This window comes from Diorhabda carinulata, chromosome 3 (assembly GCF_026250575.1).
Source record: "Diorhabda carinulata isolate Delta chromosome 3, icDioCari1.1, whole genome shotgun sequence".
Classification (NCBI taxonomy): Eukaryota; Metazoa; Arthropoda; class Insecta; order Coleoptera; family Chrysomelidae; genus Diorhabda; species Diorhabda carinulata.
Window position 1 is genome coordinate 6,999,821 of NC_079462.1, and position 26,188 is coordinate 7,026,008.

At 32.0% G+C, this 26,188-nt stretch overlaps 1 protein-coding gene across 3 annotated transcripts in view; it reads left to right on the top strand.

The window, feature by feature from the left end:
- Positions 1-26,188, top strand: part of LOC130891204 (nephrin-like) — a 732,788-nt gene that overhangs the window by 616,678 nt on the left and 89,922 nt on the right. For all 3 annotated transcript variants that reach the window (XM_057795810.1, XM_057795809.1, XM_057795811.1), the window contains exons 7-8: positions 16,058-16,221; positions 19,452-19,596. In XM_057795810.1, coding sequence (XP_057651793.1) covers positions 16,058-16,221; positions 19,452-19,596 — 309 coding nt within the window. The remainder of the gene's footprint in view (positions 1-16,057; positions 16,222-19,451; positions 19,597-26,188) is intronic.

Genomic DNA, 26,188 nt, shown 5'->3' on the forward strand with positions numbered 1-26,188 from the left:
TAACAAGTGCGGAAAGTGATACTTTCCCGCACGCGACTGCAGTGACGCGACACTTTACGCACGAGTTAGGAACATTATTCTTTCTACGACCGTATATACAAAAAAGGATACCAACCCATTTTTCAAAAATGATTTTATTCCAACAAACATAATAATATACAAAACTTTAACTAAAAACTACTAATTATTATAAATATTAATATTGAAAACAAAATGTGTTGTATTCTGTAGACTGGTAAGAATTGCTGGTCCAGTGGAGTTATTTGGTTTCAACTGGAAGGTAGATTACGTCGATGAGGATGGCATCGGCTGCAGGTCGCATAAAGATGACGATGACGGTGACGGCAACGGTTTTAAGTTATTTGTAGTAAAGAGAATTTTCTTTGATATTTTTTTCTTCCGATTCTCGGAGTCCTCCAAATAGCCCTTAGCGACAATAGTAGAATTCCAGCCATTCAGGTTGGTTATTTCTTCGCCGGAGTCTGCTAGGAACGTTGCCGAAGAAACTATGTCCTGTATAACGTTCCGGATTAGGTAGGCGTAAATATGCAGCAATCTCTGCTGGTATCTTACCAAAAGTGTTCATGCCAACGCATTGAACTGAGCATTTTCCATTCTTATAATGAATAAAAAATCGGCGATGTGGAGTGGTAGGTGGTCGTAAATCTGCGTACTTTTTATACAGCGTCAAATAGGATCAATCATTTATTTCTTCAGATAAAACAAATGATCTTGAATGATTTTTGGAATCAGAAATTTTCACAACAATTAGGTTGCCTTTATCTTGAATGTCGTCGACAGTGATATTTCTAAGCTCGGATCTGCGGAGAGCGCCAACCAGTGTAAAATTGGTACTCACTTTAATCATCAGGTATACCTCATCGGAAACTAGCGTAATCCAGGATATATCTTCTTTAGTAAAAACTTGCGCTTTCTGTGTGCGAAAACCAATATTTTTTTGTTTAAGAAACGACGTTAGCTTATGGAAGTTTCCTATATCCAAATTTTGTTTTATTTTACTAAACTTTTTACCAACGAATAGCGGGACCATAATGTATTAGATTTCAGAACCTTACTTAGGTCTGAAAAATACCTCTTCCTTATAAGTTTTGGCCCCTTTCTCCTTACACCATGTAACAAAATGGTAGTATTGCTTCTCATACCTTAGTCTGGATTTGGCAGGTATCAGCTCGGAATTAGCTTCATTTGCAGCCTTCAAAATGGCTTCGGGAAGTTCTTCGTCGGATGAATCCATTAATATTATTGTATCGGATTCGGTTTAATGTGGTTTAACTTAGAAGAAGATTGTACTTATTCGGTCACTTCCAAGACGTTTTGAACAACTTTGACGTTTTAGTAACAATTACACGCCTGGTTTGTCATAGCAACTGATATCAAACCCGGGTGGTTTGTGACACTCCTTTGAAGAATGTACATGGTTATATAAAAAATATCTTTATTATTTCATATTTTCAAAAAATTAAAAATGCTACAAAAAGTTAGAAAAGGTTTAAATGTTATTTGATGGACTATTTCGTAAATATTTATTTACCTGTAGTAACAATAGTTATAACCTCCGAACTAAAAAACAAAATTTGCATAATTTTTACTTTCAAAACTAAAATGCGTGCAGGAAAGTGGGTTAGAACACATGGTCGTAGAAAAAAATATTTTCTCTGTTTCGATATTAGAACAACGTTATTCTTGGACGCATTTTCATATAAGAATGGACTCCATTCCTAAACAATTTTTAGTAATTTTCTGTAGTGAGTTGGTGCCCCTGGATAACAGTTCCATTGACATATATTATTTACATTAAATTATAATTCGTTTATGAACAAAGTGAATGCAGTCGTGAAATATGGAGAAAACATACAAATCTTCAGCGAAGAAATTTCTTGTATAGACAAAACTTCAAAATGAATGAATGGTTTAATATATTGACATTATTATATGTCACTATATAAAGAGGTAAATTATTCATAGCATTAGAGGTCACGTGTTGGAATTCTGGTTGTGTAAATTAAAGTTTTTCACCCAGCATTCCGCAAACTATCATGTTTTTTAATGACTTATGCAAATTTTAACATTCAAGAATATTTCCAAAGTGAACTGTCTAATATGAATCAGTGCTACCAACCGACGGTGTAATTTCCCTAATGTATATTTTTAACAAAATTTCAAGGTGGCAACGACCGTAAAACTGTAAAGGAAGCCTCCACGGAGAAGACAAAGAAGACGACAAACAAAAGATTAGAGACATATATCGGACATGCGATGGTAATCTGGGAACGTTAAATTCTCAAAACAAAACTCAAAGTTTCGATTTTTAATTATCTTAAATAATGCCCTTCGATAACTTTATGTTCCTATATTATTATAACGGACTTAAGAATTTGGAATTGATTATATGCAATATAGCATCTCCTATTGTGAAATCTGTTTGTAGATTGACTTAATCAAAAAATTACGTAGCTGACTACTAGCTATTACGTATGAATAGCTACGTAGCTGACGTAGCTATTAAATGAATAAAAAGAAACAGTGGCAATAACGACAGATTGAGTTGAAAAAGATATTTAAATAAAGTGGCGAAAAACTATGGGTTTGCTGTAATTCTGGCGTTAATTCTGTTTTAGCAAAATGAAATTACAAGTTAAGCCCTCGAGCAGCACAGCTTTTGTGAAGTGATCGCCTAGATTGGAATCTGCATATTCATGAACCAACTTTGTTCCTCCACTTCCAATGCGATTCGTTGTGCTAGGATATCATTGATGTTTATCATGCTATATGAGTAATGGAGATTTTCTGATATTTAATTCTGATTACCATTTCCATGTAGGATATAATAATTGCTACTGGTTTGGCGATAATTTCATTTCTCTACTAAATAGAAGATAGAATCTTGAAAATTTCGATTGATGATCTCATGAATGATGAACTTCCAATACGATTTCAATCACAAATTAATTTATTGTGAAAGAAACGATGTGCAGAAATCAGTATACAGTGTAGGAAGAAAATAGAGAATGAATAAAAGTAAGGTAATTCAGAGTGATACGGTCGAATTTTTTTAAGGTAGAATTTTATGTAACTGTTACAGAAAGGAATAAAGGAATCTGTAGTTCATTATTAATAATCCTTCATTAGTCAACTTTGGTTCTTTAATGATGATTTATCAATTGATAAATTGATGGTATGATAGTAATTAACTTCTTTCTGAAACAAACTAAGTGGCTATCTCATCCAAACCATCCGTGACAGATAGCCATAGAAAGTATTAGAAGATGACCATATTATTTCTTCGTTCTTCTTTCATTTTTCTTTCCCGTTGCTTCGAATTTTCTTGTCTTCAGTATTTTCACTTGCTTTTTTCCACATGTGTCGCAATTATTTCCAAATGAAGTAGAATTTTTATGCATTATTTAAGAAAATACAGTGAATCCAATCTTCGAGTTTTCAGTTTTATAGTAGTTTCCACCATTTTACACAATCATATTTGCAGTCTTCTCCGGCTGAATCTTCCCTATCCAAATATATTCTGTTTATTCTGCATTGTTTTCACACAAACGAGTCTTAATATTTTCAATATTGTGCTTCTTCTCCATGTTTTGTTTCTTTCTTGCAACTCTTCTTGCAGTTTTGTTAATTTCTAGGACTTAATACACGAAGAAGTTTAGAAGGAGTTATGATAGTGTCTGTAACAGATTTTGATGTTCCTGTTTGGGGCGATTTCGACTCATGACCCAATGGTTTTGCGATTTGACTTCCATTAGAACGTTAGATTGTATTGGTCCTTTATTTTGCTCAAAATAATATTTTGACTTGCAAAAAGTTCTGCCTCGAGGATGGTCATGATGAGTTTGTTAGATCAAGCAATTCAACCGCTTAATGCGATGCATGTCCATTAATTATCAGTAGGACCTTACCTATCGATTTTCGAAGAACAGAATGGTCTTTAAGCTAAACCATATTTTGCTTCTTCATTTTTGCACTCCATGATGCAAGCGGGAGGCAAAAATACTCCTTGGGCACTGCAGAAGGATATCACTACTAAAGTTTTTCCCTTTTCCGTCGACCTTATTTTGGATACGACTTTACTTACTTTTTTAGCTAGAACTGCTCATGATAATGATTTAGTTAGAGACCAGTTTCATCCATATCAAAGATGCTGGAAGGCTTAATAAACAATTGATTAGCCTTCAAAATGGTCTCCAAAAGGTTGAAATATGATTCTACCTTTCAAGCGAGCAATAGATATTCGTCCTGATTTAAAAATTGTAATATCTTGACTTCTTTCTAAAACTCATTACAACATCATGTTCAGCTCATTGCTTCTCTGTAACGAGTTTGTTTTATCAATTTAACTCCCATATCGCATAGACTGTATTTTCTGTATATGACGAGAGAGTCTTCTTTCATTTTCAAAGCCGAATGCAGTAGCTGGGTTCAAATGTCCTTTTCTAGGGTAATTTCTCTTCAAACGCCGTTCAAAAGTTTTTCTTGGAATGTTAAAAGTTATTGCAGCCCTACACACTGACATGTTCTCGTTTTTAATGGCATTTACTGCATTTGATAGCTGCTTTTATGTGAAATTACCACAGTTCGATATTAGTATGTATTCAAGCATTTGAAAACAAACAATAAATTGGTTAACAAATAAAAATATTATGGCCTTATAAGCCTTGAAAGTATGGTTATGTAAACCATATTTTTAGGATAAGATGGTCATACATACAAAAGCACTGTTAAAACTAAAATAATTTTGACGATTTTGAGGTTATAGTAAAAACAAACCATCAAACTACAGATAATCCATTATGCAATCACGTTCATAACCTATTAACTGAATTTTGCTAACAATATTTGAGTTAGGCTTAACATAAAACCAATAAAATACTTGCTTTTTGAAATATTTTGTCACAAAAAACTGCACTAAGTAAGCGGATAAGTCGTTGAATGCAGTGGAGGATGTTGACTATTGTCATAAGTATGTATGTATGTATGTAGGAACTATTGTGACCCCCTTTCCAGCTGAGATATTGGAGATCCCTGTGTTCACAGCTGATCCATCAATCCCATTCTTTTTAATACGTCTAGAATATGGGATGTCTTCGTCTTATATTTCATACGCACCTTTGTGTAGTGCTCTGGAATTCCTTAGTGTTTCACAATTCAAGAGAATGTGGATAGAGGTTTCGTCCTCAACAACAACAAAATCTGCCATATTATCTGCTAGGTCTAGTGTCTTCGGGTGATTGTTGAGGCGACAGTACCCCGATAGAACTCCTGTTAGTATTCTTAGATTCTGTTCTTACTTATATTGATACAATCAGCAGTCTGGTCATAGTTTCCCAGAGTCTTTCACTGTCTTAACCCCTGTAGGTTGTCCCAATAATTGGTTTTGTTTCTATCTGTGTTCTTTTCCTGTGCTTTTTCCATTGTTCTGAAGCTGATACCACAGAAGGGGTCGTATACCATGAAGGGCTTGTCTGCCTCCGTTTTACCGTGCTAATCAGCATTTCATTTCCCTTTGCTCTGGTGTGTCCCGGAATCCATTGTAGGGTAGTTTTATTTTTCTTGACTAGCGTTAAATTTTTCTATATAATCTCAAACGGGATTTAATGATATTGGACTTCTAATCAACTACTGGAAAGGAAGATGATCTCCTAATTGAAATTGTTCCTCGCTGCCCAGTGTTTGGTGTTTGGTTCGGGGCCCGTACTCTCTATTCCAGTTGCTTCTGCTGTTTTTGATCAACCGTTTACCATTTGATGGCATTTCTGTTTTTTCTTTCTCATTTTTTGTTTGTTGTTGTGATCCTACTTGATTTCACAGTTTATTATTGAAGTGAAGTTTTTCTCAAAGCTAAACGTTATGAGGAATGCCCCAGGGTGCTGGTCATTATTCACGAACGTATTTTTTTTATGATTCCGTCTCTGAACACTTTAAGTGATGTTTTCTCTTCCACGCTTTCCAGTACTTTTGCTAATAGTCATATGTTTTGTTTCTGCTATATTCAAGGAAAGTTTATATTCTTCACTTGCTACGTAAAAAAATTGATTACGAAATGTGAAATAACACAAGAAGTATAGAGACAACATCAATCGATTTTTCCAATATACTAAGTGAGTAAGTGGAGAGTTTATGCTTCCATCTCGATTCTCATCAATTGTTAAGTGCTATTTCATATTTCAGTGTTGTCGGTCATATATCTAAACATCCTGTAGATAATATCTTTGGAAACTGTTAGCAAACAATCTGTTCGACTTGAATTTAGTTACTTAAGTAAACATATCCCGTATTTCTCAGTCACTAATTAGAGAAAGTATGTATGATCATGTTACGCTACTGCAATTATTTCACTCAAGATGTCTATCTACTGATTGCTTTAGGGTTTTCCAGTACCAGTATTTCCTATTGATATTGGACTATGTGAAACTGTATGTCAAGAGATATTCAATTGAATGTACTCCATATCTCCATTGATTGAACCAATTAATTTTAATCATATAGAACAAAGTAGACCATAGTATATCAAACAGTACTGTATATATACATCAGAAGGAATCGTAATCGCAATGAGATTATTATGTATGTATCATGCCGTTGATATCTTCCTTTCTATTATTTCATTGTTCATTGATTTGTTGAGACAGTATAACTGGTTTTCACATTAAAACAATTTCAACAATTCAATGAAATGATTGGAAAGCGTCTCCATATAATTTAACTATATAGTAATAGAATTCATATTGTTATATATTTTGTTTGTTGACTGTACAAGGCGAGAATACTAAAGCTGTAGAATATTTTTTTATATATTATATATATATATATATATATATATATATATATATATATATATATATATATATATATATTATACATACACAAAAATGGTTATTTCCATTTGAGATTTCTTGGTTATCTATGCCTATACTCAATATTTTCTTGCCAAAACAAAATAATAATTGCGATTATAATGAAGATTGCAGCAATACTGATTTGTTTACAGTAGTTAGAGGCAGTGTATTCGTTGCAGAATGATTCACAGTAACACTTGTTAATTCGATTTTGTTATTTTATAGCTACACCTCCTTTTTTTCTGGACTTTACTATAATTCACAAAAAATACAATATAAAAAATTCTATGATTTGATAATATATAAACTCTAAACGAATATATCTGACTTTTGTTCCATTGTTGAATAAAAGTATTCTTCACAGATTACATCGTTTTTATTTCACAGAATAGGGACACACAAAAATATCTGGAAATTATACGTGATTGCTAAAGTGGAACGTGGAAGTAAACATGGAAACTTTTCGGCATTTCAATTTTCCTAAAAAGATAAGGAAAAGATGAATCAACAGCTGTCAGACTGCTGTACAAAAAACAACACCCCTCAAGGGTTCAAACTTAATGTATTGCTATTTTTAGCACGAAATAATGAAATTGTAGACAACTTCAAGCACTCGTACCGGTTGTTTTTTTCCAAGCAATATTACCATCAAAATTACCGATGAAAATGGGAGTTATTATAATACGAGGTTCGTTTTCTTTTTCAACCTCTGATAGGCTATAAATAAAAGACAAGTTCATATAAAACAATAATTACCCAAAGATTGGTACACTTACGGTTACCTTTCGCCATAATCACCGAAGATATTGAGATATTTGTCATATCTGTGGACAAGCTTTTCAGTAAAAAAGATTTGCCGCCAATAAATTTAAGTAGAGTACAAAACAGATCTTGAAACATGGAGTTTTCCCTATACACACGACTCATTTTTCGATGGATTTCTGCAGCACTATGGCCTTCAGCCGTAGAAAACGAATCACACTTCGCAATTCACACTTGACGGGAGCATCAATAATGGCGGACATGTTTACGTGGCTATATCACAACGCCGGATGATGCCGGAATGTCAACAATGGCGAAGTGTGTAGTGCGAGAGCTTCACAGTCGCCTACAGTGCATGACCGCTTTCTTCTGCCCGCCTAGCGTCTGCACGGAGCAATCGGAGGTTGAAAAAAAAAGCGGCCCTCATATTATTGTGAGAGAATGTTTATAGATTGTTGATGTGATTTAATATTTAATTGTGCGATATTAAACAATATCAATCTATACTTGAAAAACTTCAACTTAGTTTTATTAATAATCTATTACGTGGAAAAACTTACCTGTGTAGAAAAATAAACTATTTTTATTGTTTTCACATAATGTGGACCTTATCATAATTTCATATTATATTATCATATTAATATGAAAGAAGAAGTTCATAAGAACTTCTAAAAATTGATGGGTGTCAAATTATATCAGTTTGGATCAAAATTTTTCTCAAGGTTTGCGAACTAAAATCAGAATTTATCTGACAAGGAAAAGTATGCAATATAAAAGTTTGTACATTGAGCGGTTGGATGTAGTTGGTCATATTTTCAGTACAAATTAACTTGAACGAACAGAACACTAAATGAATAATTGAATGCTCAAATTACTCATTTCTCTTTGTATGTTTTTACTTTTACCAAATATAACTATTTTTCAAATACATCCACCCAAACTTCTTTAAATATCAAAAGTATAAAATTACTGATATATAAATTTCGTAAAATGGAATCAAATTCTTTATACTTCAAAATAGAATGTCCCCCTCAAATCCCAATAGATTTTTAATAAAGCTAAGCTTTAGACTAAAGATATATTGGTGAAAAACTTTCAGCTGTAATCATTTTTGTTTCCTCACACTTTGTTAAAATCCTTAGCATTTCGAGCATTTCATCTAAAATAATGAAGTAGAACAGTCGTACTTAATTTAGGTAAGCTTTCTCGGGACTAATGGTTTCTTTAATAAATCTCAGAAAAATAATACCCAACAGACTTCCGTTTCTCTTATATCTCTGAATCAAGGAATCAGGATCAACTCGATTCATTCCAGAATATACCGGCCACACAGCTGCTACTGATTTCAATAGAGTTTTAATAGTGAAGATTCTTGGAATACGAGGTTACTCCCAAAAGAATCTATCCTAACTCAATATCTTCACAAGGTTGTTTTTCTTTATGAATGAGTGACATAATTCAAAGTATTCTTGAATTGATTATAGGTTTTCTGCAGTGTTTCCACTTTCTGAAGCAGTCAATTGTAAAATTTCAATTCATTTTAATTGTAGCATTAGTTTCAATCTTCCGACGGAGAATTCGTGAGAACTGTGAGGAGATGGCATAGTTCTATGTATAGAATGATTCGAATTTAAAATTATACAGACCAAAGAACGATTTCTGTGATACAGTGAGGTCGCTAACATCTATCAGCAAACTTATTTGAACCATATCGAGAAAAAAAATTAAGCTCGAGATATATAAATTTAATGATAAAAATAAGCAGTAAAAAATTGTCCTTCATTGAACGCAGTGCAATTTAATATCAGAAAAATTTGTCTATCTACAATTTTACTACTTATAACTTGAGCATCATAATGCCGTCAACTATTGGTACAAGGCTTCAACTTTTACATATATAATCATTAGTCACATTGAAGAAAATTGTGTAGACAAAACTTTACCCTTGATTCAATTCAATTCAAACACTCAAATTGAGTGCGACAGTGTCCATCATTTAATAGAAACCAAACTGAAAAAGTTAGCCAAACAATTGACTGAATAAGCAAGACTTAAACCATTTCCCTATAAAGCCCGATTAGTGACACATGCTGTTTTTGAAAATTACTCGTATGATCAAGCAACAATGGCATTTGGTATAATAGAAAAATGATGAATAATCCTTCGGTAATAGATATAAGGGTATTGAGTTACGATCCAAACTAAATAAAAAATTTTATATGAATTCAAACATAACGAATACAGGCCATAATCTGCGCGTATAAATCCAAAAGGAATGGAAATAGTGAATTATCCACAATTACACAATGGAAGAATTAATATTAATTCAGATAAGTTTCTTTACTCGCAGGAATTGAAATCACTTTTACCAACTGATTGTCATTATTATTACGACAACATACCAAATGATTGATTGTAATTTTTTTATATCAATAATAAAAATAAGGAGGAGGAGCAATACCCCGTCTCTACTGAAAAAATACAAAAATTGGGAAAATCTAATTATTTGTTATAAAACAGCAATTGTTTTGATTACACTTGCTACAATAGCTTTCAAATTTTGTCAGAAATTTGTCAATTTCAAATTTATGTAGGTTTTCGTCTCTACTGTAAAAGTGACATTTATCGGATACGGAGCATTGGTATTAGGTCATCGATTAGTTTGCCTGAAGTTTTCGACAAAATTAGGAACACCAATTACAGGAGACAAATAATTCTTCACCACAGCAATGCGAGCTCTCACACATTAATTCATATAAAAATGTTTTGTATGTCAAAACATCGAATTGATGGATCATCCGCCGTACAGTCCTTATTTGACACCCAATGATTTATTCTTATTCTGGCAGATTAAAAATAACAATCGGTAGATGCGTTCATATCACATGTTTTGGGAGTACCCCAATCCGAATGGAAAAAGTACTTCGATAATTGATTCAATCAAACTCATTTTAATTGTCTATCTCAAAACTTAAGTAGCCATCCTTCAATTCTTTGCTAACTGATATTTTCCATCTTTGTTGTCAATATTTTCGTACAGTCTTTGTATGGCACCCAATGATTTCTTTCTTCTTAATCAAACATTTCAAAAATAAATTGCGATGCAATATTTTTCTGAAGCTGAAGAATCGATTGATGCGTTCAAATCACATGTTTAGAAGGTACCTCAATCGGAATGGAAAAACTGCTTCGACAATTTTATCAAACGCATGCAAAAAATCAAAACGATTTAGAAGCATTAACATTTATAAAAGTTCTAAGAAATAAGGAATTGAAGAAAAATCATATATAAACTGGATATAATTGGAAACTCTACTTGTCAAATGGTAAGGAAAGAACGGCAAACATTCAAGAAAAATTGAACTCACTCCGTTGTAATTGCGATTGAACGTTTGTGTTGTATAGAAAATTCAGTGCCTGTGAAAAAACTCAATGGAAGTGCATCATCATGAAAAACTGGCATTCAATAATTTCCCTCCACTATCTCTGTGAAATTTGGAATTGTTCTTGATTATCCAAACTACAGTACTATTTTTTGAGCTTGTTTAAATAAAATTATAGGTCTCCTCTATTTATATTCATAATATGTGGTAGATAAAATTGTGGAAATATATAATGAGAAATAAAAAAATAATACTGTCATTGTGGCAGGGTTCAGATTACCAGCGCGATCTTTTCAGACGCGCGAACTTCGTAGTGGATACAGAAACTTCAATAATTAATTTAATAGTTGCAATAATTTTGAGTATTAGATACCCGAGCACAATAGCGCCTTTCTCTATATTTTCTACTAGTTTCACTATTTCCCTCAAACAAATTATATTATGAGTACGTTTTGCTTGGTAGGAATACTCTTTAAAATTTTATCAGCAAGAAAATCGGGAATGTCCATAATTTCATTATTTTAGAATCGCGGAAAGCTGAAACTGTTAAAAGGTTTAATGTACCACATCAAACCATTTCTAGAATTACTACAAAAATAAAGATTACGATACTCAATATGAATCTATTTTTGACTCTTCGTACTATTAGATGAAGGCTTGTGAATAGTGTCTTTCACAAAACGAATATTTCAATCCTTTAAAATATGTGGAATGATAAGAAGAATACTCACCTTGAATCACTTGCAGACTGGAAGAATACCCACTAGCCCATAATTGATTAGAGATCATGAAAGTCACAGTTTGCAATTTGCTTTTGAATATAGTGGGAATGACGAAGATTAGATAAGGATGTAGCTCATTGATTGAGGCTGAATAGAGTATATAAGGGCCTAGAAAGGTGACTCGCTTCGCATATCATATATATGTTGAAAGAGCACACGTTGCCATTCATACCATTCATTGGAAATAATATCAGTGATAATACCAGTCCACACATTGCAAATCCAAATTTGGGATAGAAATTCAAAAACTTCACTTCTTAGCGTGCGAGATTATCGTAGAGTAATGACAGAGGCTACTAGAAACAAGACTTGCTGAAAGTTTGTTTCTTCAACTTCATCAATTTTATCATTTTTTGCTGATATAACTATGTCCTATTATAGTCCCGTCCAAAAAAACACGTTATTCATTCCGGATGATGTTTAAACGTAAGAACAAAAAAAAATTAAAGAAAAGAATGGTTCTCACGTATCAAATTTCGAGTTTATACAATTTTTATGCACGATAGAGAGGTCGGCATAAGTCATATAACATACATTTAAGGAGAAAACAAAAGGGATTCGGAGCAGGACTACTGTAAGTGTTCAAATTGATGCCCATCTTGATCAATACATTCACGGCAACATTTATCAATGGAGAGGCAGATCCGACAAAGCATGTCAAACTCTCCAAAAATTCTTCTTCAATTGCAGATCGGAGGTAGGAAAAGGTGCTTGAGAACTTCCCATAGGTAAAAATCACGCGGTGTCAGGTTACATGATAATGGGAGCTACTCAAAGAATCCTCGACTGCCTATCTCTTCTCCAGAATGAACATTCAGGTACACCCGCACAAATAACGCGTTTTGCGGTCAAGCCCCATTTTGTATGAAATGAAGGATGCTCGCGAGTGTTGGATCGTTGTTCATTTGCTCACGTGAATCTTTGAGCATTTGCATATAACTCTGGCCCGTCACTCGACTCTCAAAAAAATACGGATCCACAAGGCCTCCGCATGGATAACTTGCCTCACATACACCCCATCTGGTTATATTCTTCTTCAATGAAGATGCGGGGATTTTGGTCGTTTAAGTACACGCAGTTATTAATTCAAATACGCAATAGAAATCATCATCGTAAAATGCGTAGAGGAAACGTGAACGATAAACTCGATACTGCATTTTTCGAAATGATCCATCGAATGTTTGGCACTGCAGATTTGTTCGACTGCTCAACTAACGCCAGTGCCACTATTTCCATATTTTTGTTAGTTGTTACGGACACTGGTCGTCCAGAGCGCGGCCCGTCCGCAACAGAGCCCTTTTTATAAATTTCTGGTTGATCTCCCACACTATTGAATGATTTGGTAGCGGCGAGTTTGGAAATTGTTGTTGAATTTTGGTGAATATAACTTCATATTTCATGTTCGTACACACATACGGCTATTTATTCTGAAAACGCATCTATTAGATGAGCACGTGTTATTATGACGCAGGCCCAGAAACATTATGAGGTACGAAAATCTGTTTCGTCAGCGTTGATAGACTTATTACCGTTGCAGGACTTAAGCCGATTTTTCGAGAGCGTTACCTAACTTGTGCCGACCTATGTATTCACTATTTCAATAAAAAACATCCAGCTTGAGTCATTATTTTTTCCCTGTATATGAAATTGTGAGATATTGGGAATGATCAATAGACAAATTTGGGTTTTCATATAAATTGTTATCTTTGTTCTATTTTATTATACAATTAAATATATTCGTTAAAATGTTATGCATTTAATTGTTGCATGAAAATTGTCTGAAAATTGGAATTGTACTTTTGGTGATGAAGCTTTAGTTTTATAAAATAGAAAAGTCTGTTATCACAAATATTTTACTTGTAATGTTGTCATTTACAAAATTTGTAAGAGAATGAAAATTCCTATAAAAACTGAATATCGATGTGAATATATCTTTTTTCATATATTTTCCGAGAAGAAGTATTGAAAACAAACAATATAAAATTGCTTTTGCGTATATTTTTTCCATTAAATTTCGATGTAGGAGCTCAAATTACAAATTGTTTTCAATGTTTGAACTTATTTCTCTATTCTCCACAGAATATGAAAAATGTTTCTTTCCATATCAAATCTGTATGAAAAATTGATTATGTGAATGTGATCACACGAAAATTATTATTAATTAATAGTTTGTAACATTGAATTGAGTCGAATTAATGAATATATTCTATCCAAATTTCATTTCGTAATCAAATAAACGTTATTCCCGAGGGCAGTGAACAACATTGAAAAAAGTTGAATCTGTTCAGTACATACTCAATAATCATTGAAATTGTCATTACAAAAACCGCACTATTTATATTCCAAGATAATGTAACCAATATTTGATTCACTGAAAATAAAACGGAATTAAATTTATTAGATTCAATCTGGTAATTTTGTGGCATGTAGGAAGTTATAAACGTTATAAACTCAGTGTTGAATGATCTGAAGATTACGGTTATGTTCTTCATTTCACATATAGATATTGAGCATTTCGCGTGCTTCGACTACAGTTATCGACCCATTTTTTTGATGATGACCAGTAAGCTGGAAATTGGTAAATCGCTTGTTACGGTCAAGACCGACAACTTTTTCCTTTCCGAAAAACGTCGATTTTGCGCCATTAGTCCCGTAGAGGGCTTGCATCTATTTATTTTGCAATTTCATACTACTCAACTGAACTCTACGAGCAAGCTGGTTGTCCCACAATATTCATGCTCAATTGCTCACTAATTCAATAGTATATAAATACACGAAATACACTCTTTCAAGTATGAGCATGCGCATGGAATTCGTGGCGAGCTGTATTCACGCACACGGATTGAAGAATAATACCAATACTTCTCTGTTATTCATGCATATTACTACCCAGAAAACACAAAATATTTCTGAAAGATTCCAAAATTAGACAATAAAAAACTATTGATGGATCTCTCAAGAATTTCCGAAAAAGATCATGAAATATTTCTGGGATCTTTCACCTATTCCTTTTGAAATCTTTCACAAAGCTTTCAGAAATATTTTGTACTGGCTGGGTAAATTTAAAAAGTGTGTGATTAAGCTGAATGAACGAGTATTTTAGTATTGACTTATCGGAAAAAAATTGTTAAAAACGCAGGTTCCAAGTGTCGGACTCCCTTTATGGCGCGCGGTATTCGTCGGACAACATGAGTACATGCTTTTTATGAACATTTATGAACCTTCGAATTCTCAAAAAATCTGCTTGCAGGTTATCCATTAATATAAGCATGGTAAACTCACATAATTAACCTGTCGGACAGGGAAAATGGCGCAATATTTTTGTCGGACAAATTTCTTTGAGGTAATACTAATGAATAATCTCCCGTTTGAAATAAATATTAACCATTTGGTATTTAATTATCGGTAACTCGCACAAATTACATGTTTACCGCCCTCTACGGGGCGAATGGCGCAAAATCGAGGTTTTTTGCAAATGAAAAAGTTGTCGGTCTTGACCTTAACAAGCGATTTTCCAATTTCCAGCTGTTGGTCATCATCAAAAAAATGGGTCGAGGGCCCGAGGACTACTAACTTTTGAAGCTCTTTTTCGACTGCGATTGTAACATGCCAATCAATCTGTTACATTACTTTTTCTTATTCCATTAATCAATTATTGTGGGACAATAGTAACTTCTGCTTTGTAGCCACTGCCAAGTTTCTAAAGAAATTAATTTTTTGTCGAAAAAATTGATGAAATATAACACGTTCAATATATCTGCAGCACTTACCTGAAGCAATAACTGCAGCTGCCAGGTTGAAGTACCTAAGGATAAAACTAAAACACAAACAGCTATATCGTTTTTAACGATGTTGAGGGCTGCAATTTCTCCGGCTTTGTCCAGAAAAATTCCAGTTCTTATTTCTTATCCCTTGTCCTCTCTAGAATAAGCAGTGACTGCGAGTTTTCTTAATAAATATATTATTGCAAAAATATTTTCGTCGTAGAGGATAACTTCATTCATTTTCCTTTGTTTCTTCATTCTATAGCCAGTGACCGTGATAATACAAATGATAATACAAATATGCGAACGCAAATGAAGCGTCTGCGTAAATTTGATACACAGTGGTTTAGTGAAATATCAAACATTATTAATTTTTGATAAGAACGGGTAGCTTATACTTAAATAGTAATGCTACAATTCAACTGACTTAACTATAATAATGTAAAATGTGATAGTTGTGATAAATTACAATCGAATTAATGTATTTGTTCTTGTTTCAGTTCGACCTCTTACTGTTGAAATTCTGATCAGCAATAATCCATTTTCTGCGGATAGAAAGTACGATATTCCCTGTCAAACTTTCGGTTCAAGACCACCCGCTAAAATTTCTTGGATAATGGATGGAAAAGAGCTACTTCCGCCTAAATATAATGCTACCAGTTCGGTGAGTGCTGTTTTATTTCTAAGCCGAATCAGCGTTTTTTAAATACTGTGACCCAATTCAGTTCACTTGATTTAATTAAACAAAAATAAAATTCGAGAAGATGAAATCTGTGATATTTGTTCACTATTATATCTACTAAATAAAATAGCGGAATATTGATGCGAGCGAATTACAGAGCGTGGAGCTGTTGCATTAATAAAAGTTTTCTCTTCCAATTCCTCTAAATCAAAAATGGAAATTTGTTAAGAATAAAATGTTTAAGAATATTTTACATTCAATAGAATAAAAACACAACAAATAGAATTAAAAGGCTGTCCTTGCTGGCAATTATTTTACAGAATGTACCTGATTGTTAGTAGCTTTTCTTGAAAATATTGAACGATGAAAGATGAAAGAAGCCCACATCAAAACGCATCAAGATGTTAATGCTGGGAGAGTTGGCTATTAGAATAAGGAGCGTTAAGTTGTAACAGTTTCATTGGGTAAGGTGAAAAATGGGCAACAATGATTTATTCTTTTCTCTAAGTTCAAGATACTATTTTTTCTTGTACGAAAAGAGTGGACATTGACGTGAAATATTCTCACCATAAGCTTGATATAGGCTTTAGTTTGTCGTTGACGTTGTTGATGAAATGACAATACTTATGATGCTATAGAAATCGGTTTATATTTTAAAAAGTATTGAAACGATTCGATAAAAATCCAAGAAAAAGTTTTACGGGGAGAAGGAAAAATCTCATATATTTTTCAGCTACTCAGTACCTCCTTTTTGTTACAAATAATAATTCTAAAATCAAATTCATTTACTCATTTTTATTATTTCATTCGACATTACCTTGATATTATTATGCTCTGCTTTTTGGTTGCTATGTGAATAAGTATATTTTCAATGTCGAAGTCAAAAAGATTGGAAAGGTTGAAAAATAAAATCAAGACCTGTCACCGATAAAATCTTATACTCTTATATGACAAAGAATATGACCAATTTTTAAAGTGGATCTCAGAAAATTCTAACGAAACTTTGCTGTTCAGGTATTCAGGTATTATTTGTTATTTTCTCAAACTATATATGGGTGATTCCGTTCTAACTGTGATTTTTTGTATTCAAAATTTCAAGATTTTAAAATTTAACTTTTCTAACTTTTTTATGCATATTATTCATCTATTTTACTGTAAAAATAAAACTCTAAGAGGAATTTACTACAACTTCAAAGTATCACGAGCAAGACACAAATGTCGGATTTTGAGTTCCACGGTACTGACTCATTTATCCACGGTACTGACATGGTAACTTAAGATATTAAACAACAAGTGCATCAATTTTCCTCAGTTTGATCATAAACATTAGAATTTATAAGGTAATTAGTTTAAATCATTTGTTACGACAAAAAAAATTAATAATTTATCGGTAAATTCTAGGAATGGACATGACACGGTACTGACATTCAAGTGATGTAGTATAAGTTTTCTTTAAGTGGCAAGTTATATTGTATAAAAATAATGTTTAAATATCTTAAGAATTATTCAATTAACACAAAATTTTTATTAATTGATTATTAATTAATGACTAGTACAAAAAAACAATACAGGACATTGAATATCACAGTTATAATGGAATCACCCATATTTCAAGCAAATGCCAAAAGAGTACCAAACAGAAAAATCCAGTGTGGAATTCCAAAGAAAGATTTTTAAGAACAAATGAAGAAGGTCGTATTTTATATATAGGTGTCAAGAACTTCTAAATATGTTAGAAGATGGAGAAACATTCTTCTTTGTAATGGTATCAAAAAGCAAAAATGACAGATTCCTCATACTTCAATACTTCCTCAATATTTGGGTTTGAACAATCCCGGAAAATAAACTTTTCATGGTTTAAGTCGAGTTTTGACATAAAAATTTTCCATTTAAAATTTCTTATATTTAAAAACATTGCACAGATGTAACTCAGAGAAATATACAATTTCTTTTGTGTAATTTAACTCACGCAAAGTGCGAAATATTGGAATCTGTTTCAGTTGAAGAATACAATAACGTTCCATATTTTTAGCATTAACGTATCTCTCCGATGACCAAATTTCTTCCTTATTTTAATGTTACTGTGAAGAATCATAAATTTAGATACTTAAATTCAAGGTTAATTGTAGTCATCAAGCTTCATGGTACACGATCTTAATGGGGACCTAGATCATAGATGATTGATTCCGGCTGTCCCTTGGATACTTCAGTTACATTTAGGTATCAAATTACCCACTTTATTTGTATCGATATGACTCGAACGACCATACTTATAGATAATTATAATCTTTCATACAATATAATTTTTCAGTATTCAAGAGCGGTCTGTAAACAGATAGATGTCTTAATAATCTGGTGTTCGTTCGAGTATGGTCTTTGGATTATTGAAACTACGCTCAACTACTTATTTTATTATTTAATAAATAATTTATTTCAAAGTAGTTTTGATGTTTTAATAGAACGAATATGGTCAACCATTATTGGTTAGCCCGAAGATACATTACAAGTCAAACATCGACTATAATTTTAACAGAGGCTGAAACAAATATTAGTATGTTGAAGTGAAAATGTTTCTGAGGGATATTTATAGGACACATCTTCAAAAAATGAGTTTACAAGTCCTTAAAGTGATGAAGTAAACAATTAATCATGAATAAATCAGTGGATCCTTTCACAAACCTAACGGTATGATATTAGAAAATATATGCAAAATAACGTTGATTAAATTGGAAGAAACATCTGAAACTTATGGGTAACTTAGTTGATGTATACCAAGTTAAATTAGTGACTTAAAAACTCATAATTTTATCCATTAAGATGTGACTATATACTTGACTGACAACTGAAACATGTTATGGATGACTAAAGTATAATAAAAAATACAAGTGTTAGAACTGTTCCGCTATTCATCGGAGTATGAACTGGTTCAATATATTTTACTAAAATAGCAGTATCTTTATCATATATGAGAGGAAGAAAAGTGGAAGAAGATCGAATATTATTGAGTATTATTAAAATTAACATTTAGAATGTTATGACATGTCCCTTGATACTACCTTGGTGGTCATTATTCCTTTTATATCCATCAAATTTATTGCTCAAAACTAGTCGCGTAATATATATTTTAAAAATCTCCTCATGAATAAAGTTTTCATTATTTATGTAAATCACCTTCTTTTAGACGATTATTTATAATTATTATATATTTACAGGACACTGAAGATGGAAATTCAACAACTTCTATTCTATCTTTTGTACCTGCCAGACTTGACAACGGCCGATCACTAACGTGTAGAGCATCCAATCATTTGGTACAAAATGGCGTCGAAGAGCACACCGTGAAATTGAATGTATTCTGTAAGTTGGTACAATGAATATAAAAAGCACTACGCTGTTAATTATAAGGAGTCTGTTCCTTTGTTGTATGCGTATCCCTTGTCAAAATAAAACAAGCGAATTTCTTTATCTTTATTACCGCTTGGCTTGCAAGAATACTAATATAAATTTCCAGAAAATCGCGAAAGATGTTTCAGGAAATAACTGCTGAATAAATTATAAGATTTTTACAGAACTAAGCACTCAACTGTGTTGTGAATAAATACGTATAAAGCTCGTTTCAAACAGAGAATCACTATTTGTTTATTAATAATTCACCAGGTAGGGCTTATTTTCATGAAATCTTTTCATTTTCTAACATAATGGAGCAAACTTCACCAAACAGATGGCGAAATAAAATAAACACAAAAATAAAAACCAAATCAAAACAAGATAACTTCACTTTAAGGAATAGTTATGAAGGATAGTTTTTGAAATGCCTCACTAGACAAACAAATCAAACAAGAATATATTGACTGTAAAAATGGAACTTTCAAGATGTAATTTGCGAATTAGGATACGTGTCTGTGTAAAAAATTCTCCCAGTTCATTCTATAAAACGGTTAGAATAAAAGAAATCAATATCAGTTCAAATTATCAAACATAAAATGGAGATAATATGATTTTTTTTCATTCTCAACGAATAAGAGACTATATTTTCTCCATGGACTGGAAGGAGTAGTTCCAATTATCGAATAAAGGATCCAATTAATTTGCTAAATATTTCAAATAGAGAGATATACATTTCCAATAACTTGATAGGATTTTCAGCTTTCTTCGTGTTTGTTTTAAGTGTAATATCAATATAGGAGTATTATTATCACTGATTTTTTGTGACTTGGGATTATGAGTTTGGCTTATAGATCTATTTAATCAATGGATCCTGAAAATTTAGATGCTCAGCCATCCAAAAAGCAAAAACTGCATCAAATGATAATGATCATTCTGAACAAAAACATCAGAATATAAAACATTTCTCGTCACTTTGTGTACAAGAACAACAACTATCGAATGATTCAATATATATCTCACTAAACTAAAATATAAAACATCGAAAATCAAAAGATATAAATGATAATAAAGATCAAATATCCTATAATAATTGTGAAGCTGCTTAAATAGGACAAACAATTCCGTATTTATAAATAGATTAAAAGGTCAACAATAGGATGAAAAATGTAAAACTGCGTCAAAAACCATGGAATATAAAAAAAACATTTATTCAGTTATAAAACTTGAATCAAATTTCAGAAATGGCTCACATACATAAGAACGAGCAACTGTTAAAGATGAAGAAGATCTAAAGAATTCAATTTAGTTATATTTCTATATCAACAAATACGAATAATTTAATTGCCTGCTACATATTTTTGGAATTCAACAAGTGAGGAAAAATTTTTTTTGCTAAAAAGATGGTCTATCGATTAATTTAATTATGAAAATTGTCAATTTGTTAAAGTCATATTTTGATAAAAACTGGAATAGGTCGAAACGTCAATTTTCACCTAGTTTTTGAAAACAATTTTATATCAAAAGAGATTTGAAATTGAGACGATTCATGTAGTAAAGCATGTAAAAAAGTTAAAGAAATGGAAAGTTGAAGAAATTTGAAATATTGTTGATTCCAAGATCATTACATTCAGCACAGTGATTCACAAATTGGTCCAGGTACACCCCTAGGGGTCCTCGAGAAGCTCTAAAACAGAAGTGTACGTAATATGGTGTCAACTTGAACTAGAAATAAGTTAATAATTTTGTGGTTCACAAGGAAGAAAGTTTGGAAGTTCTGATTTAATCAATCATTGTAAAGTTACTAGAAAGGTATCGTTGTCAATGATTAATTTGAAGAGGTTAAAATCATTCCGGCAAGAATCATACAACTTCCATTGGAAGTAGCATGGAATGGAAGATTCCATGCTACAGAATTCTTGTATCCAACCGCTACAAACTTTCGTTGATATTCTTATTTTTGATTGCTGTTACTCTATGTCCCTTCACACTCTATGCAATCATTATTTTATTCTTATCTGATTTGTTTCCTATCCTTAATCAATTTCTTCTTTTCTAACATAATCTAACAAATCATTTGATGTATCCGAGTCTGTATCGGCGGTTATTCTCAATTTTTCGCTTTATAAGCATTTTCCCCGCATTTTAGGAGTATCAGTTATAATAGCAGATGTTTTTTCGACTTTTATTATAAGCATTCGTTATATGAAAACTAGATGCTCTGGAAAGTAGAAAATTTTTCTTCTAATGATTTGCTTGTGACATTTTGGCTCTTGGTACTGAAGGTACTTGTCCTTTTGCCATTACATCTTTAAAAGCTTTCACTTTTGTCGAATCTGTGTTTGGTTTCTTTGATCCGACAAAAAAAGGTCAGTTTCATTAAATATGGACTGAAATTATTAACTGAAATAACTAATAAACGAAAGTTGTTCGAAATGGAATGAAAAATCGACTTTGAAAGAGTCAGTCATGTAACAGCTGATTTATTCATTACGTTGTGGCCTGAAGTTCTGAAAACACATCTTTTGAAATCTTAAGACTCGAGAGCAATATATATATATATATATATATATATATATATATATATATATATATATACGTCTTTATATTGCTTGAATGTTCATTTGCTATTTATTTAAGACGAGGAAAATGAGCTAAGAACCTTGTTGTTGAAAACGTCGTACCTTCGGTGTGTATCTTCATTAAACTGACACATGTTTGTGGGCGACATCTAGTGTAACAATCGTAAAATAAAACTGCTCCATTTATTTACAAACTACCGCGTAAATGCTGCGAATAATTCGCTGCGAATAACTGGCTAATGTCAGCTGTCATCGAGCATGTTGACAGGTTAGAAAATAGGGATTCTTGATGTGGCGGTTTTAATTTCGTGAGGAAAAATGGATGATCAGTAAATTTATCGTAAAAGTTTATTAGCTAAAACAATTGTTCATGATTATTATGAATTATGTAGATCAAAAAAATTACATATACATATTCACATTTTAAACAAAGAAATATGCTATTGCCTCAATTTTCCGACGGAGAAAAGCTAGTGGATTTGTTGATGCAGTATGCTTTTTCTTGTATCAGAAACGGGTGATTAATTTCAGATTAGGAAGAGCCAGAAAAATGGTAGAGAATTCTGTTGGTATTATGGTATCTAAGTGGACAATTCTCAGAAAACTAATTAATAGGTCTGTTAAAAATATTATTTCCGTTGTTCAAGCATCAGTGTGTTTGCATAATTGGTGGTAGGTATCAGAAATGAAAATTACATACTATATGGTTTAATGGTTGCACCAGGCTCTTGAAGAGCTGAGTCCAGCCAATACAATGAATTTAATGATATATCTACAATTGGAAGCAATACAAAAGACGCAATAAAAAAAAGAGGAGCATTAACAACTTATTTTAATGATGAAAGGGCTTTAGATTGGCAAGACCTATATATGTAAATTATAATGGATATGTGTTATGAAATAAAACATAGAAATAAATTTTCTTACATATAATTTTTCACCTAATTTCAAGCTAAAAATTTTGGTGTAGCGTTTTAAATTGATTTACAAACGGATTATGATAGATAAAAGCATATTGACGAGTGCTCGCCATCTTGCAGAAGTGAAAACGACTCTTCGAAATCTTGTATAATTCATGCAACTTCTCATCTACCATAAATTTTGAATAAATCAAATTGAAGCATATTAATCTACTTCAATATATTGATACTCCTGTAGTGTTATCACTGTTTCTTCATATCATACTGTCCATTGACTGCGTGGAGTTGCGAAATGAATTGTATTCATGTTTTGAATACGTTCACATATTAGTCAGGACAAACATACTTAATCGCTATTGATATGGCTTATTCGAAATTGTTTTTTGAAAACTTATTTCTGGCAAGAAACCGGATTTCATTTAACAGTCAGATAGCGTGAAATAAAATAGGACCTTAAGACAAATTGAATATCGATCAGTCAAAGTAAATACGAAAATAAAGGAAAGAACAGATCAACAAGAATATTTGCGTGATTATACAAGGTGAATTGTATACTAAAAAGATAAGAAATATATGATTTTTAATCTTTAATTCAATTTAAAACCATAAATTTTGAGTATATAGAGGTAACTATGCAGTAGCCATAATAAAATGGTCCTTTTATGTGAAACTACTTTGTATACAATAGGGTGCTGCATTTTTTAAAAATTATTAATTTTGTTTAGTTCTCTGTATGTTCTATGAAACAATGTCACAAAGTGAAATATTTAATTAAAAGTGAAAAAATAATATCTGAATATTTAATATATAATATTTAATTCGCAATTTAAAATTTTTAACTACATAAGAAAACGATTCTCATTAGTTTTCAGTTGTGAGGTTTTATAAAAACATTGAGCAGTTGATGATCACGAGGTTATCGTTGCCGGCAACGTAGCGTGTGCTATTATAGTAGAGTTTTTATTTATTACTTATGATAAAGTGAATAAATCTTTTATGGGTTAAGTTCTTACATTATTACATAATCTATAACGATAAAAATTAATAGCATAATAAACTCAATTACTAAGGAATATCAAAATAAGTTGAATTTGAATCTTTCCTACATTAAAATGATCCTGGCAACAAAAATTATTACTTCTTGCAGGATCGTTAAAACGGCCAACACTCTCAAACAATTTTAGTTGTATATCCGAATTTCTTGGCATAATAAAAAAACTTATAGTCTTATAATAACGCTCATATTGGAATAATCGAGAAAATAACTGTTGGTTTAATTTTGTATCATAATAATAATTTGTTCAATGTTCATTTTATACCTATGACGTTACGCAATATGACGGCCTAACTGAAAACTTCCTAGAAAATTTTCAATTTTCAATAATTTTTTTCTCTATAAATATTGATCAATGAATAAAAAAATTATGAAAAAAGTTGTATATAAACACCAAGCAAGTTCACTATTGTCGGCGTTTTGAATAAATATATATGATTATCCTACAATCTTATATGAAATGGTTTCAAACTAGATAGTGCTACTAGCACTTTACTATAACTTGGTAGAGGGTGTCAGATTATGAATTTATTATATGACAAGAGGTAACTTTAAAAATAAATATGAAGATTTAGGTCAAAACATGTATCACATCCTTAAAAGATCAATTGGAATATTTCTGAAGTACTGATCTCCTTGTCCTGGCTTTCTGTTGGAACGTTTTTATCAATACACGAAATCTTCAATATTAAATTTTCAGTTAGTATCTGTCTCATCTTTTCATTTCTCAAACACATTTATTAATTATTGTAAGCATCTTATCAATGGAACTAATTGTTGTTGCTATAATCATTTGTACTGTCATTATTAGAGTGGATGATAACATCACTAGCTTTAAGAGCTCCATTAAAAGCTCCGTGATTATATCTTCTAGTTCAGCAAATAGGTCTGTGAGATGTACCACGTGATCAAATTTGATTTCGATTGTACAAATAAACAACGTTTACACGTATTCGAGTACAAATATATATTTTCGCTTCCAAAAGGCTTTTTTCGAGTCAATATGAGAATGTCAACCCTTAATCCAATTTTCCAAACACTTGTTATCCTAGACTGGGATAGCTTTCAGTCACAGTAAACCAAATCTGGCGAATAATGTAGCTGAGTAGAGTCTTATTGCGTGTTTGTCCAAAAAATCACTCAATCTATTTGGATATTTTACAACGAATCGCTTCACGTAGACACCTCGAAAAGGGCAAGTAACAGCCTTGATTAATTGATCCTCTGAAATGAATACATTGCGGATCACACGTTTGGTAATGGGACAAAATGATGATGACCACATTTATTTTCGATTAACTTTATGTTTTTTCTGCACAATTTCGGGTCTCTTGGAATACGAGTCTAGAATTGTGTAGTTGGTAGATCCAAGAGAGATGTAAACGGCCTACTCTATCTGTCAAATGCCGACACGAAAATTTTTTTTGAGGTTATCCTCTTAACAGAGGAAGACTCGCTCGAGTAAACTTTCCGATGACATCAGGATCACTGAATGCTTCGTGCCATGAAAATATTTACGTTCCATGAAAAGGATCTTTCAAAATACTTCAACAACATAGTCGTAATTTCATTGGAAATACAGAATTTCAAGAATAAATACCTTACAAACATCAATCAATTATATATGGTTTTCAAACTTACAAGAACATCAGAAAAAGTTGTAACAATTGTAAAAGCATGTTATCGATTCGATTGCCGCACCATTGCGGATCGATTTTGATCAGATCATTTGTATACATGAAAAATTCAAACCCCCATAACACCAATTATGTCAATCGCCGTGATTTAAATTTTCGGTTTACAATGTTTTGCTAACCGAAGAAGCTACACTGAAAATTTGATCTATCCATAAAAGTGGTGTCCGTTTATCCATCGCAAATTTAAATCTACACCTACGATTTTCCTTTTTTGGAATTTCTTCAGAAATCTAAAAAAGTCGATCGACATTAAAATAAAAAATCTTTCATGAAATTTCTTCTTCACACAGTATATAATATCTCAACTACTAG